Source organism: Xyrauchen texanus, chromosome 9 (genome assembly GCF_025860055.1).
Source record: "Xyrauchen texanus isolate HMW12.3.18 chromosome 9, RBS_HiC_50CHRs, whole genome shotgun sequence".
Classification (NCBI taxonomy): domain Eukaryota; kingdom Metazoa; phylum Chordata; class Actinopteri; order Cypriniformes; family Catostomidae; genus Xyrauchen; species Xyrauchen texanus.
Genome location: NC_068284.1, coordinates 32,026,847 through 32,042,729, shown reverse-complemented (window position 1 = coordinate 32,042,729; position 15,883 = coordinate 32,026,847). Strand labels below are relative to the sequence as shown.

The 15,883-nt window shown below is 39.0% G+C and overlaps 1 protein-coding gene across 1 annotated transcript in view; it reads right to left on the bottom strand.

The window, feature by feature from the left end:
- Positions 1 to 15,883, bottom strand: part of LOC127649716 (astrotactin-1-like) — a 560,423-nt gene that overhangs the window by 423,594 nt on the left and 120,946 nt on the right. Inside the window, exon 4 of the mRNA XM_052134948.1 lies at positions 8,028 to 8,215. Coding sequence (XP_051990908.1) covers positions 8,028 to 8,215 — 188 coding nt within the window. The remainder of the gene's footprint in view (positions 1 to 8,027; positions 8,216 to 15,883) is intronic.

Genomic DNA, 15,883 nt, shown 5'->3' with positions numbered 1-15,883 from the left:
TTTATTGTAATTTGTTTCATTTAATATTTAGTCGTTTCAGACGGAAAAATGTATACATATAAATTATGCAATCCAACGTGCATTTGAACAGTGGTGAAACACTTTCTTATGATGTGTTACATTCATACAAGCAGAGAGAAGTAAATTTGAAGTAAGTTTGGAGCAGAAGAAATATAAATAAACCTTGTGTAAATTGTAATTTTTACGCTAAGCTAAAATGCTATTTCTGTCCATTTTACATGCACATGTTACCAGGCACTATCATATTTTTTAAATCAAGAAAATTCACATTGGATCATAATTTATTTTGTTCTAGTAAGACCTTTGATATTAGGGCAAAAATCTTATTCTTGATCATTTTTGTATTATTTCCCTGTAAAAATATATAAAATCCTTAAAACAAGATCAATTTGATTGATCTTGTTTTAGAAACAACACTGCATACAATATTTATGTTTTTCAGAGAATGTATTTTGTCTTACTGTACTGAGTTTTTAGTCAAAACAAGTGAAAAAACTACAACTGCTGAAGACATAATCCAAAGTATTTCGAATACATTACTGACCTTGAGTAATCTAATGGAATACGTTACAAATGGCATTTTACAGCATGTATTCTGTAATCTGTAGTGGAATACATTTCAAAAGTAACCCTCCCAACCCTGCCTGTAAATCACTAATACGCAGTTACAGTATTTGAAATTCAGCAAAGCCTGGAGCCTCCATATGTCTATTTCACTTCATATAGAAATAATGATCCACTTGCAATTTTTTTAAATGAAGTATTTGCATACCAAATTATTGTATAACACACCATTAATCCAGCCTGTGTTCAGAATGTCTAGGTTACTGTTGTATCCCCCATTCCCAGATGGAGGGAATGAGACGTTGTGTCTGTGAAGTGACACTAGGGGTCTCTCTTGAGAGCCTCAGTTGCCTATGAGCTTTGAGAAAAGGCCAATGAGAATTGGCGATTAGAATTTGCATGTACCTCCCCCGGAAATATGTGTATAAACGGTGGGAATTGTGCATCTGTTTCATCAGGTTTTGCACTGAGGAGCCGAGAATAAGGTACGGCCGTTACAGTGGTAGTACAGTGTTGTGGCAAGAGGGACACAAAATCTTGTTACCTCCATCAGGGAACAGGGGTTACAACAGTAACCTAGACATTCCCCTTCTGTCACTGACTCTATGTTGTGTCGGTGCAGTGACACTTGGGGTTCCTATCCAATAACGGCATGACACTGAACCGTGTTACGTGAACTGCTGATGCGGGTGCAAGCAAGCTCTAGCATGCCAAAGGGGCAGCCTGCGCCAGGCTGTGCGTAACCTTCCCCAATGCCCCATAAAAACGTCATACTCATTTTAGGTTCACGGCAACCCTCTTCTCTTGAGGGGGGGAACAAGAAACGTGCCAAGAATGGGAGTAGGCTGCACCAGCCGCAGCCTTTTCTTTCTCTATGTTCACCATAGTGGCTGGGGCCATCTAATGCTATAACACCCCGCGGAGACAACATCCTGACCAGGCTGGGGAGGTCACATGTGGCAATTACGTCACATGGGCTTACAAGCCACACATGGAAGTGGCGCGGTGGTAGGTCTTACCTGGTGAGGGAGGAGCTCTACAAACAAAGTGAACGGGACAGAGGGAGCTACCCAAGGGAGACGCGGGTCCGCCGACAGGGGGACCGTACCGTGAAAAATACAACACAGGGGGTAATCGTGATGACCGATACCTGTGGAGCGCCTATTCCAGTACAGAGTAAGCGCCACCCTTACCCGAGGAACCAATTTTCGAGCCGTGAGGGCAGAGGGAGGGACGGGGAGTCCAACCCAATGCTCACAACGGCCCAGGCAAGCATGCTGGATATCAGCGCGTCAGGCTTAAACTGGGCGAGCAGACCTGAAGGTGGCTGCCCAGTCGAGTTCTCAGTGTCACACACCACAACAACCTTTAATGCAGCGGCGATATTCTCATCCAGCTCGGGGTGACATCAGACTGGCCGTTGGGTGAGCCAGTCTCGCATCGGACTCGGATGGGTCAAACGAGAGTGCTGGGGGCAGGTAGTTCATGGGGATTTCCCCACATCACATTCATCGTCAGCCATGCCGGCCTCAATCCTGTTGGAAGAAGGCGCAGCGTGGGGGGCAGCTGAACTGGCTTTCCCTCAGAGGAAGGAAAGCCACTTCAGCCACCCCCCACGCCGCACCTTCTTCCTAGGTGTCTTCTTCCTACACGATCGCAATGTTGCCATGGTCATGTTCTCGCAATGAGAACATGAACCATTCATAAACGATGTGATCGCAGCCCAGACACGTGAGGCAGAGCCCATGACCGTCAGAAGCAGAGAGATATCTGCCGCATCCAGGAACTACACAAAGGCGGAGATGCGTCTTTAAAAAGATGTTCAATGCCAATGTGTTACTCTTTTAGAGAAAATACTCTTTTAGAGGGTGTTTGCATTTTTAGAAGAGCAGTCAAAGCACCCAGGGGCGTAGACTGCAATGGCGTGCAAAGAAGAGAAAGTCGCTGGTAACACGCCTTAAGATCCAACAGCAAAAGCTCTGTAGAGGTGCTTAGTGGGACAGTAGTGGAACAGTAGCTTGCTGAACACACAATCGCTCGGCTCCGATGAAAACATCTGACTAAACAGATGCACGATTCCCTCCTTTTATACCCGTATGTCCAGGGGAGGGACATGCAAATTCTGTTCACCAATTCTCATTGGCCTTTTCTTAAAGCTCAGAGGCAAATGAGGCTCTCAAGAGAGACCCCTAGTGTCACTTCACCGACACAACGTCGAGTGAGTGACAGAACTACATTAAAATATTTAATTAATTATAAATACTTTGCTAGTCACCACTTACAGGTGAAACTCGAAAAATTAGAATATCGTGCAAAAGTTCATTAATTTCAGTAATTCAACTTAAAAGGTGAAACTAATATATTATATAGACTCATTACAAGCAAAGTAAGATATTTAAAGCCTTTATTTGATATAATTTTGATGATTATGGCTTACAGCTTATGAAAACCCCAAATTCAGAATCTCAGAAAATTAGAATATTGTGAAAAGGTTCAGTATTGTAGTCTCAAAGTGTCACACTCTAATCAGCTAATTAATCCAAAACACCTGCAAAGGGTTCCTGAGCCTTTAAATGGTCTCTCAGTCTGGTTCAATTGAATTCACAATCATGGGGAAGACTGTTGACCTGACAGTTGTGCAGAAAACCATCATTGACACCCTCCACAAGGAGGGAAAGCCTCAAAAGGTAATTGCAAAAGAAGTTGGATGTTCTCAAAGTGCTGTATCAAAGCACATTAATAGAAAGTTAAGTGGAAGGGAAAAGTGTGGAAGAAAAAGGTGCACAAGCAGCAGGGATGACCGTAGCCTGGAGAGGATTGTCAGGAAAAGGCCATTCAAATGTGTGGGGGAGCTTCACAAGGAGTGGTCTGAGGCTGGAGTTACTGCATCAAGAGCCACCACACACAGACGGGTCCTGGACATGGGCTTCAAATGTCAAACGTCTTACCTGGGCTAAAGAAAAAAAGAACTGGTCTGTTGCTCAGTGGTCCAAAGTCCTCTTTTCTGATGAGAGCAAATTTTGCATCTCATTTGGAAACCAAGGTCCCAGAGTCTGGAGGAAGAATGGAGAGGCACACAATCCAAGATGCTTGAAGTCCAGTGTGATGTTTCCACGGTCTGTGTTGGTTTGGGGAGCCATGTCATCGGCTGGTGTTGGTTCACTGTGCTTTATTAAGTCCAGAGTCAACGCAGCCGTCTACGGGACATTTTAGAGCACTTCATGCTTCCTTCAGCAGACAAGCTTTATGGAGATGCTGACTTCATTTTCCAGCAGGACTTGGCACCTGCCCACACTGCCAAAAGTACCAAAACCTGGTTCAATGACCATGGTATTACTGTGCTTGATTGGCCAGCAAACTCGCCTGACCTGAACCCCATAGAGAATCTATGGGGCATTGCCAAGAGAAAGATGAGAGACATGAGACCAAACAATGCAGAAGAGCTGAAGGCCGCTACTGAAGCATCTTGGTCTTCCATAACACCTCAGCAGTGCCACAGGCTGATAGCATCCATGCCATGCCACATTGAGGCAGTAATTAATGCAAAAGGGGCCCAAACCAAGTACTGAGTACATATGCATGATTATACTTTTCAGAGGGCCGACATTTCTGTATTTAAAATCCTTTTTTTTTATTGATTTCATGTAATATTCTAATTTTCGGAGATTCTGAATTTGGGGTTTTCATAAGCTGTAAGCCATAATCATAAAAATTATATCAAATAAAGGCTTGAAATATCTTACTTTGCTTGTAATGAGTCTATATAATATATTAGTTTCACCTTTTAAGTTGAATTACTGAAATTAATGAACTTTTGCACGATATTCTAATTTTTCGAGTTTCACCTGTACAACCTCTTTCCAAACCCCACTCCTATTCAGCAAGAAAATGTACAAATATTTTCTGCTAATTACACTAAGTGTGTTTGAAATAATCCTTATGCCCTTAAGAGTCTTTGCTACAATCGTTGTAAGTGTAACTACTTTTTGGGATGACAGCAGTACACTGATATGAGAGAGGAAAGTTGTGAAGCCATAAGGCAGAACTTTGAATTTACTGAATCTGAAAAAAACTTTTATGTTGTCTTCTATCTCACAACCAACTTCAACTCTTTTTGTAATCTGTTGTGTTTTCACTCTGAAATTACTTCATGGCTAGGCACACCCATAGAAGAACTCTAACAAAACACCTGCATACTTAGCAAAATACGAACACCTGTTATTCACAAAACTCTAACATGATATCATGGGAAAATCAAAAGAAATCAGCCAAGACATCATAAAAAATATTGTTGACCTCCACAAGTCTGTTTCATCCTTGGGAGTAATTTCCAAATGCCTGAAGGTGCCACATTCATCTGTACAAACAATAATACACAAGTATAAACACCATGGGAACACGCAGCCATCATAACACTCAGGAAGGAGATGCATTCTGTCTCCTAGAGATGAATGTAGTTTGGTGCGAAAAGTGCAAATCAATCCCAGAACAATAGCAATGGACCTTGTGAAGATGCTGGAGGAAACAGGTAGACAAGTATCTATATCCATAGTAAAACGATTCCTATATCGACATAACCTGAAAGGCTGCTCGGCAAGGAAGAAGTCACTGCTCCAAAATCGCCCTAAAAAAGCCAGACTACAGATTTCTACTGCACATATGGACAAAGATCTTACTTAATGGAGAAATTTCCATTGGTCTAATTAAACAAAAACATAACTTTTTGGCCATAATGACCATAGTTATTTTTAGAGGAAAAAGGGTGAGGCTTGCAAACTGAAGAACACCTTCCCAACCGTGAAGCATGGTGGTGGCAGCATCATGTTTTTGGGGTGTTTTGCTGCAGGAGGGACTGGTGCACTTCACAAAATAGATGGCATCATGAGGAAGAAAAATTATGTGGATATATTGAAGCAAAATCTCATGAATCCAGCCAGGAATTAAAGCTCAGTCGCAAACGGGTTTGTCAAATGGACAATGGCCTCAAGCATTCCTCCAAAGTTGTGGGAAAATGGCTTAAGGATATCAAAGTCAAGGTATTGGAGTTACCATCACAAAGCCCTGACCTCAATCCGATAGAAAATGTGTGGGCAGAACTGAAAAAGCATGTGCGAGCAACGAGGCCTACAAACCTGTCTCAGTTACACCAGTTCTGTCTGGAGGAATGGGTCAAAATCCCAGCACCTTATTGTGAGAAGCTTGTGGAAGGCTACCCAAAACATTTGACCCAAGTTAAACAATTTAAAGGCTACCAAATACTAACAAAGTGTATTTACGTAAACTTCTGACCCACTGGGAATGTGATGAAAGGAATAAAATCTTAAATAAATAATTCTCTCTTGTGACATTTCACATTCTTAAAATAAAGTAGTGATCCTAACTGACCTTAGACAGGCAATGCTTGTCAGGGAACGTTTTCTACGCTTAATTGTCAGGAATTGTGAAAAACTGAGTTTAAATATATTTGACTAAGGTGTATGTAAACTTGACTTAAACTGACTTCAACTGTATGTGGCATAAATTACACATGCGCACTCTGATGTAAACGAAACCAACATGTACTAGAAGAATGTCTGGGCGGAACTCAGACGACCATTTATCCACCTTCTAAAATGGTTAATTCAGAAGTGTCAAAGTATTTTGGGAACCAAAAATTGCAGAGGGAGTTTTGGTTGAAGATGGTTTTCCTTTGTGTAAAACATATGTCAGAAAAGTGGCAGTGAAACACCAAGCTCTCCAACATGTTTGCTCATCTGAAAAACAAACATACTGTGCAATTCAGTGAGAATAAAGGTAGTTGTGACAGTTTTTCCAAACTAATTTTGGAAACTGAGAGACAAAACTAAGCGACAATTAGCTTAGTTATAGCTAAGATGATAAAGAATGTGAACTGTTGTTGTAATTTGCAGATAATGTGTAGTTTGCTAAATCTCCGCTAGCTACTCAGTAACATTTGCTTCAAGTAAAAACAACTCAAATACAGTTGTAATCAGCTAATACTAAGTCATCTAATTAATAATGACAATGTGGCACAATGATGATTTCAATATTATGTTTAATCGTATGCTGCCATACAGTGTGAGGAAATTTGCAGTATTTTTTATTTGAAGCTAGGGTCTAGCTATATTTTATCAAATGGCTTGCTATCAAGCTACCATATTGTTGTAGCTGATTCGTTTTTTTAATGTACATGGTTCTTTTAAAAGTTCTTTGTGATCTGTTTATTTAAATGGTAATTTTAATAAAAAAGTAATTAAACTCGTAATACAGAGCAACAACGTTTGTTTATCTTTCAACAAATTTTTTGTAATGTCATGTAATTTGTAAAGGTTCATATTCAACACCATGATTGTACCGTATATACCGACATAAAAGCTTCAGTAATTATTATGATGTGAGAATTTTATACCATCATATGCCTATTTATAATGACATTTTATTTTTATAATTTTTGTCTAATTTGATAATACTATCAGCTAAGGTTATCATGATACTAAAATTCCAGTAGTCAATACCAATACCAGTGATATTTCATGATTCTTGATATCAATTTTAATGCCAAAAAATCATACGCAATTGATCACACTCCTTTGTTTAAAAAGGTAAATATTGATGTAAATATTAACACATTTTATTAAAACAATGGCATGCATCAGTTTTACTACTCATGAGTCTCAAGACAGGTAAACCGTCAGTAATTAATTTAATTACAATGAAACACATTACAAGCAGTAGAACAAAGTAGAAAACAGTGCTTTTCAGTTCACATTATCGAACTATAGAAGGATTATTTAAGCTACTACAGTTATCTAGCCAAGAGCAGTCAGTGGTTTTTCTCTTTTTCTTGATCATATTGCTGTTTGAGTAATATTAACAGCTTATTAGAGAGCGGCAAGTCTTTTAGGCTACATTTACACTGCAAATCCTAATATATAGATGCAATATTTTGACACATTTCCAATTTTTGTCCTGGTTGAATAAATTCACTTAGAACAAGATGGGCCTTTTGACCAAGACTGACCATGCATTTAAATGTTCACTTGCATTGCCACATTACTACAAGTGCTCATCACAGAGCATGTGAGCATTTTATAGCAGCCACCTGTCAATCATACAGCATGGGTAACAAATTAAGTTATTAAGTGCTTTCAATACTTTAAATATTATTTACAATATTTTTACATTTTGATTTATATTAGTATTGACTTGGTACCAAAACACTGGTTATTTTGATGTTCCAACTCTCAGCTACCAATGAGAGTGTAGTACTCTCAGCAATCTTAAAACATTTTCCAAATTTAAATTCATTCAGCAGATTTTGTGCAACAAAAAGTGCAGAAAACATGGAAAAGACTGCTGATTCAGTGCGGGACTACTCGTTGATAAATAACTAATTTTTGCTCTTTCAGTGTGCTCAGTGCACATGATTAGCGGTTGCATACCATGACCGAGATGTGCAGGATACGAAGTTCCTCCTCTGCAGAGTCACTAGCAGGGTAAGATGTGGCCGCTGGGCCAGGCAAGTTCTGATTGCCATCCTGATGGTGGATGTGGAAAAGCAAAGTACCATTTTCCAACCACTGCTGCTTCCAGCGCACCAGCGGAATGTCCTCCGAGTTCCCAGAGATCTCTGTCAGCACAAACAGAACAAAAAACAACTTAGAATGAACTACTTGTATATACAGTATAAGAATCAGTTCTCCAAAACCATATCATTGATTTATGATTAGTCATCATATAATTTATGATCATATGTTTGTTTTGATGGTAAGTGTGCGGACCATTTGTGACGATGATATATTGGCAGAGTAAATCTAGCCTTTTTCTCTCTCTTAATGAACATTATTTATGGTATATTTATATCACTTTATTCTGTGTTAAATTACACAGAAATACTGTAAATAAATAAGAAAGAAAGAAATTCAGTCAATCAGTAAAAGCATTGGAGTTTCAAATACATCTGCTGAGACAGTGACAGCAAATTTGGCACCCTACTCTCTTTTGACTGCCATAATCAATCTCTCTCTATTTTTTCCGCCTATTTCAGAAAGTCAACATAATAGCATATTTTTTTTAGTGAGTACAAGGGAACACTAATAACATTTGGTATTGTCTCCAATTCACCATGGTCACTTCAAACAGAAATGTGAATTGTACATTTATATTTACATTTAGTAATGTATCAGACATTTTATCCAAAGCGATTTACAAATGAGACACATAACAAGCAATTTGTCATACAAAGTATAACAACATCTGCAGAATAGAACTGCCATGTTCTCACAGTGGCTGGTGTTGTAAAGATGCTAACATAGAAGAAAGAGACAGAGAAGGATTGTTTTTTGTTTGTTTTGTTTTGTACATTAAGTGCAGGTTAAGTGAAGTAGTAAGTGCTATTAGTGTGGTTTGGTTAAGCGTTCATGAACGAGACATGTTTACAGCTGGTTTGTGAATGTTGAGAAGGTGACAGCAGATTGTGACAATGTTGGAAGTTCATTCTACCAGAGAAGGGCAGAGAAAGTGAACGATCGTGAAATAGACTTTGAGCCTCTTTGTGATGGGACCACCGGTGCTGTTTGTTCACAGACTGCAGAGAGCGAGTTGGAGCACAGACCTGAAGAAGTGAATTGAAGTAAGAGGCTGTGATTCCATTGGCTGTCTTGAAATCCAAAGTCAAAGCTTTGAATTTGATGCGGGCAACTACAGGTAGCCAGTGGAGTGAAATCAAGAGTTGAGTGACTTGAGCCATTTTTGGCTGATTGAAGACCAGGCATGCTGCTGCATTCTGGACCATCTGCAGAGACTTAATTGTGTTAGCTAAAAGGGCAGCCAACAGAGCAGTGCAGTAGTCCCGTCTTGAAATTACCAGAGCTTGGACCAGGAGCTGTATAGCATATTCAGACAGTAAAGGTCTGATTTTCCTGATGTTATGAAGTTCAAAGGTAATAAAACATTTTTTTATTTTTTTTATTAATTGTATTAATCAGTCAACTAAAGCTAAATATGTTTTTGAAATAAAACTGACCTTCTATATAAACCTAAACATGTGTGGACTGCACGTTTAACAAAAGTCTTGGTACATACATTGAGCAGTGTGTAATGGTATGCAGGCAAAATCAGAAATGTTTATGTCATGCAAATACAGTATACAAAGTATGCTGTGACTATAAATTATTGATATCACTCCTAACATGTTTAGCAGAATCAAAGCAATCCCACCAGCATTCAAACTTCACTTATAAACAATATACAAGATAATTTCAAACAAACTTAGGTCTGGTTAATGTATGTAGAGGCAGACGACAAGGACACATCAATGCAAATATATGCATTAATAGGAAGGAAATTACTGAATGTTAAATTATCAGAGGATTTAGGCAGAAAAAAACATGTAGAAAGGGTTTTCCTTCTATTCTAATCAGATGTGAGTTTTACAGCACAAAGCAAACATAGTGCATCCAGAAAGTATTTACAGCACTTTACTTTTTCCACATTTTGTTATGTTACAGCCTTATTACAAAATTGATTAAATTCATTATTTTCCTAAAAATTCTACAAACCATACCCCATAATGACAATGTGAAAGAAATTTGTTTGAAACTTTTGCTCAGCCTTTGCTCAATACTTTGTGAAGAACCTTTGGCACCAATTACAATCTCAAGTCTTTTTGTGTACGATGCTACAAGCTTGGCACACCTATTTTTTGGGCAGTTTCTCCCATTCTTCTTTGCAGGTCTTCTCAAGCTCCATCAGGTTGGATGGGGAGCATCGGTGTACAGACATTTTCAGATCTCTCCAGAGATGTTCAATCGGGTTCAAGTCTGAGCTCTGGCTGGGGGACTCAAGGACACTCACAGAGTTGTCCCATAGCCACTCTTTTGTTATCTTGGCTGTGTGCTTAGGGTCGTTGTCCTATTTTAGATTAACCTTCGCCACAGTCTGAGGTCCAGAGCGCTCTGTAGCAGGGTTTCATCAAGAATGTCTCTGTACATTGCTGCATTCATCTTTCCCTCAATACTGACTTGTCTCCCAGTTCCTGCCGCTAAAAAAAATCCCCATAGCATGATGCTGCCATCACCATGCTTCACTGTAGGGATGATATTGGCAAGATGATGAGCAGTGCCAGGTTTCCTCCAGACATGACGCTTGCCATTCAGGCCAAAGAGTTCAATCTTTATTTCATAAGACCAGAGAATTTTGTTTCTCATGGTCTGAGAGTCCTTCAGGTGCCTTTTGGAAAACTCCAGGGTAGGCTGTCATGTGGATTCCGTCTGGCCACTCTACCATACAGGCCTGATTGGTGGAGTGCTGCAGAGATGGTTGTTCTTTTGGAAGGTTCTCCTCTCTCCACAGAGAAATGCTGGAACTCTGTCAGAGTGACCATCGGGTTCTTGGTCACCTCCCTGACTAAGGCCCTTCTCCCCCAATGGCTCAGTTTGGCCGGGCGGCCAGCTCTAGGAATAGTCCTGGTGGTTCCAAACTTCTTCCATTTATGGATGATGGAGGCCACTGTGCTCATTGGGACCTTCAATGCTGCAGACATTTTTCTGTATCTTTCCCCAGATCTATGCCTCGATACATCTCGGATGCTGTCTCGGAGGTCTACAGACAATTCCTTGGTCTTCATGGCTTGGTTTGTGCTCTGACATGCACTGTTAACTGTGGAACCTTATATAGACAGGTGTGTGCCTTTCCAAATCATGTCTAATCAACTGAATTTACCACAGGTGGACTCAAATCAAGTTGTAGAAACATCTCAAGGATGATCAGTGGAAACAGGATGCACCTGAACTCAATTTTGAGTCATGGCAAAGGCTGTGAATACCTATGTACATGGGATATTTTTTTGTTTTTTATTTGTAATAAATTTGCAAAGATTTCAAACAAACTTCTTTCACGTTGTCATTATGGGGTACTGTTTGTAGAATTTTGAGGAATATAATGAATTGAATCCATTTTGTAAAAAGGCTGTAACATAAAACAATGTGGAAAAAGTGAAGTGCTGTGAATATTTTCCAGATGCACTATATGTTCTTGACATTGAATAAACTGTTTCTGACATATAAGGACAGATAAAGCTTTGAAATTGAACAACTTGTCATTTTATGACAGTTTATTGAATTATGAGCAGGGTAGTATACTGAAAATATGTTATTAATTTTTAATTAATATTCTGGAATTCTCTTTTTTGTTTGTGTGGTTAAGCATTTGTTCTTAAACATGGTAATGTGCTCCTAAAACAAATTAAAAAAGCAAAACTTGTAAATTGTGCAGCCACTTATGCATTATTAATATTTTACACAAAGGAGACTCAGAAAACATTTTAAAACAGTGCTCACAGACTGCAAATTGAAGGAGAACCCCTGACCCACTTTCTGAGTTGTATATTCACAAGCACAAGCTTAAGTGACTCTGCACTTTATCATCACTAGACTTAAGAATCCTTCAGACCCAGTGTAGAATGACTTTTATAAATGAAACAACACATGTGACACAATACTAACAGGCATATTACAAGAATACATTACTGCTGTTTGCAAGTTTCTGCGTTTTTTATGTGATATTAATATAACCCTTAAATGCATGGGTGTTTCACCAAACATTTTTACATACTCTGGACTATAGAGACCAGGCACCTACTTATGGAATTAATTTTGTGCCATAATTAAACAAACAAATGCAGCATTTTGCAAACAAACTCAATCTGCTTTGCAAAGGAAAAACCGACTCGCAAACAAACGCGATCTGCTTTGCAAAGGAAAACTCGACTCGCAAACAAACAGAAAGCAATGTGCAAATACAAAGGTCAATTTGAGTGAAAGTGAGCAGAGGAGTAACAAATATGTATAGTGTTTTACAAATATAAATAAACGAGCCAAGATCATATTTTACAAATAAATACAAACCATCCTACAAATTGCTTTTAACCTTTAAACAAATACCAAACCTATTGCATACAAATGCATACCTGTCTGTTACGACTGTGCAGATGGCTTTTTATGAGATCCCTCGGCTCGATTTTCTCACAAATGCATCCAGGCAGATTTTCTCACAAATGCATCCAGGCAGATTTTCTCACAAATGCGTCCAGGCAGATTTTCTCACAAATGCAGCAGATCCTCTTCCAAAACAAGACCAGCAGCCGTGGAGATCCCTGGCGAGGCCATAGAGGGGTATCTTATGTATGGGTTAAAAGTTAAAAGCTGCTGGTCTCCCCACTCCCCTAGGCCTCTCCGAATACAATTGTTCTTCCACCACCTTTAAGAGGTCAAAGCCATAAGGCAGAAAATTCTCCCAGACGTTCCAACAACGTACTGGTTCTATCACCTACATACTCGTAATAATCTTCGGAAATACTACCGTTTCTCTGTTCACGCTCCACTTCATCTGCTAGTGAATTTAACGCTCGGTATTAGCTCTGCGCCGCCATTTTTCCAACACCTCAAAACCATAGACTGTAAACTCAAAACACGTAACATAGCCATAACATGTTATGTTTACCTGTTGCCGAGCCCGTCTTGATGCAGTGATTGACAGGGCGGAGAGGGCGGGGCAGGGGCATGATCGGCTCGAATGCATTTTCAATGTGCACATTGAATTTTGCTACATTCATTGCGTGGACATTTAATGAAAAAGCAATCGCAAGTGTCTTGACTGTGAGTGTAAATGCAATTAAGAAAAATAACATTTGAATGATCATTTTGCCACAGTTTTTGCTTGAACATGTTACACATATCTAATCATTTCTGTAATACATTTTCATTTTAATTTTGCAACTTATAAAGCATTTCAATAATGCATATTAAAAGCGAGTGTATGAAATGGCAAATGTAAATTATGTAATTTCATTTTCATTTTCATTTTGCACCAAACGTTGCTAGAACGGTAATGTAAAATGTAAATTTAAATACAGAATGCATTGCCATTTTACATATTGGATTGTCATTTTGCATATTAAATGTCAAATTGAATATTGCTACCCATATGCTTCCATACCGGGAGACTAACTCTAAATTAATCGCATAGCGCCATCTACTGTTTTGGAAGAGGATCTGCTGCATTTGTGAGAAAATCTGCCTGGACGCATTTGTGAGAAAATCTGCCTGGACGCATTTGTGAGAAAATCTGCCTGGATGCATTTGTGAGAAAATCTGCCTGGATGCATTTGTGAGAAAATCGAGCCGAGGGATCTCATAAAAAGCCATCTGCACAGTCGTAACAGACAGGTATGCATTTGTATGCAATAGGTTTGGTATTTGTTTAAAGGTTAAAAGCAATTTGTAGGATGGTTTGTATTTATTTGTAAAATATGATCTTGGCTCGTTTATTTATATTTGTAAAACACTATACATATTTGTTACTCCTCTGCTCACTTTCACTCAAATTGACCTTTGTATTTGCACATTGCTTTCTGTTTGTTTGCGAGTCGAGTTTTCCTTTGCAAAGCAGATCGCGTTTGTTTGCGAGTCGGTTTTTCCTTTGCAAAGCAGATTGAGTTTGTTTGCAAAATGCTGCATTTGTTTGTTTAATTATGGCACAAAATTAACTCCATACCTACTGTACTGTATATGTATCACAAATTGATCTACAAAATGCCCAGATAGTGTAAAAATGTTAAACATTTAGAGCAAGACAATTATAAATTAATACAATAGAATACATTCTGATATAATTTGATGTTTTATTTTTCACATATCAAAGAGATAAGGTAACAAATATAAAACAGGATTTATTTCTTCTACAATGAAATTCCATGAGATGCAACTGGCAGTCAAACACATACTGAACTACACATAAGCTACACTTTCTTGGGCACTTTTTGACTCTAAATAGATGTACAATTTACATAATTTCAGCAGTACACCCAGATATAAAATAGCCAAAATCATAATGTTCATGTGTTACAATTGCTATGGTTTCCTTCCACTTCCACGTTGAGAAAGAAATAGCATGCATAATATGTGTGTACATAAGGGGTGTAGAGATCCATCGATCTGGATGGATGCACAGATCAAATAACCAACTATGTGATGTCATTGATACAACACGTAAACATCAATTAATATATTTTTTAAGATGAACCTATATTTTGACACTGCTAGCCACGACTGTATGCATTTTTGTGCGGTGATATCGCAACCTTATTATATTAATCTAGTTTATAAGCACTAAATATGCTTCTCATGTGGGACAAGGATGCGTGAAGAGTGATTGATGCCTGAAGTTGAGCTCTGCTTTTAAATCGGGCTTCACCCGATATCGTGGCACATTCGACACATTTGAAATCTACATGAGATTTTGTGCTATGGACAAATTCAACCATGTCAAATGGCTAGACAGCCCCAGCATTCTGAACAGAACTGACAAGGAAAAGAGAAAACACATGCCCTGCACCAACATCAATTCAATGTTCATCAAACGATTGATGATTACATGCATGTGATTTTGTTTTAATATTATTTATTTTTCTGTAATATTTTTTTCAGCAACTGAAGAACCTTTATTGTTGTTGATGTGGATACTGGATTGCCATTTTTCAGAGAGCTCACAAAATAGTTGTTATTATATTTTGTTTGCATTTGTCACATAATAAATATAACTGATAATGTAATATAGGCAAATAATATTGTTATATTGATCGCAGGCCCCTGAGTCGAATCAAAATCGCATCACGGTAGACTTTGAGGTATCGGCAAACATCAAACAGAAAATCAATGCGATTTAGTCATTTGTATGCAAGGATGGATTATGACTTGCAAAGGCCCTGGGGCTAATTATCTCCAAGGGCCCCCCTCCACCAAAAATTGTTGAGATGAGGGGTTGGGTTTGTAGGTCATGCTCAAAAGATCTTGAGTGTTGGGTGTGTGTGTGTGGGGGGGTGTTCATTTTCATGCCCAAAAGGGTTTTCAAGGGCTCACCAAACTAGATCACGCAGCCTTAAAGCCGAAGGCACCCCCGGGCAGTCAAGGGCCACCTGGTAGTCTGCCCCATTGGCCTGGTCGGTAATCCATCCCTGTTTGTATGTAATTTTGACAATTCCTTTGAACTGTGGTAACTCTGCAATTCTGCAAATTAGTGGTAATATGCTTGTTTATCTCGGTAAAAACAGTTTAGCGTACATATCGTACACCCAACAGGAACTCTTGGACATCGGTTCCTGCAATTCTGACATCGTTATTAGCATACTTCCAGAGATCGCTAAACCAACGGGACCTCCGAACATCCCCACACCGACTGGAGGGCTCTTCAGACGGACATGCTAACAACGCGGCAGGGGGTCACAAGTTGGAATTCGAGC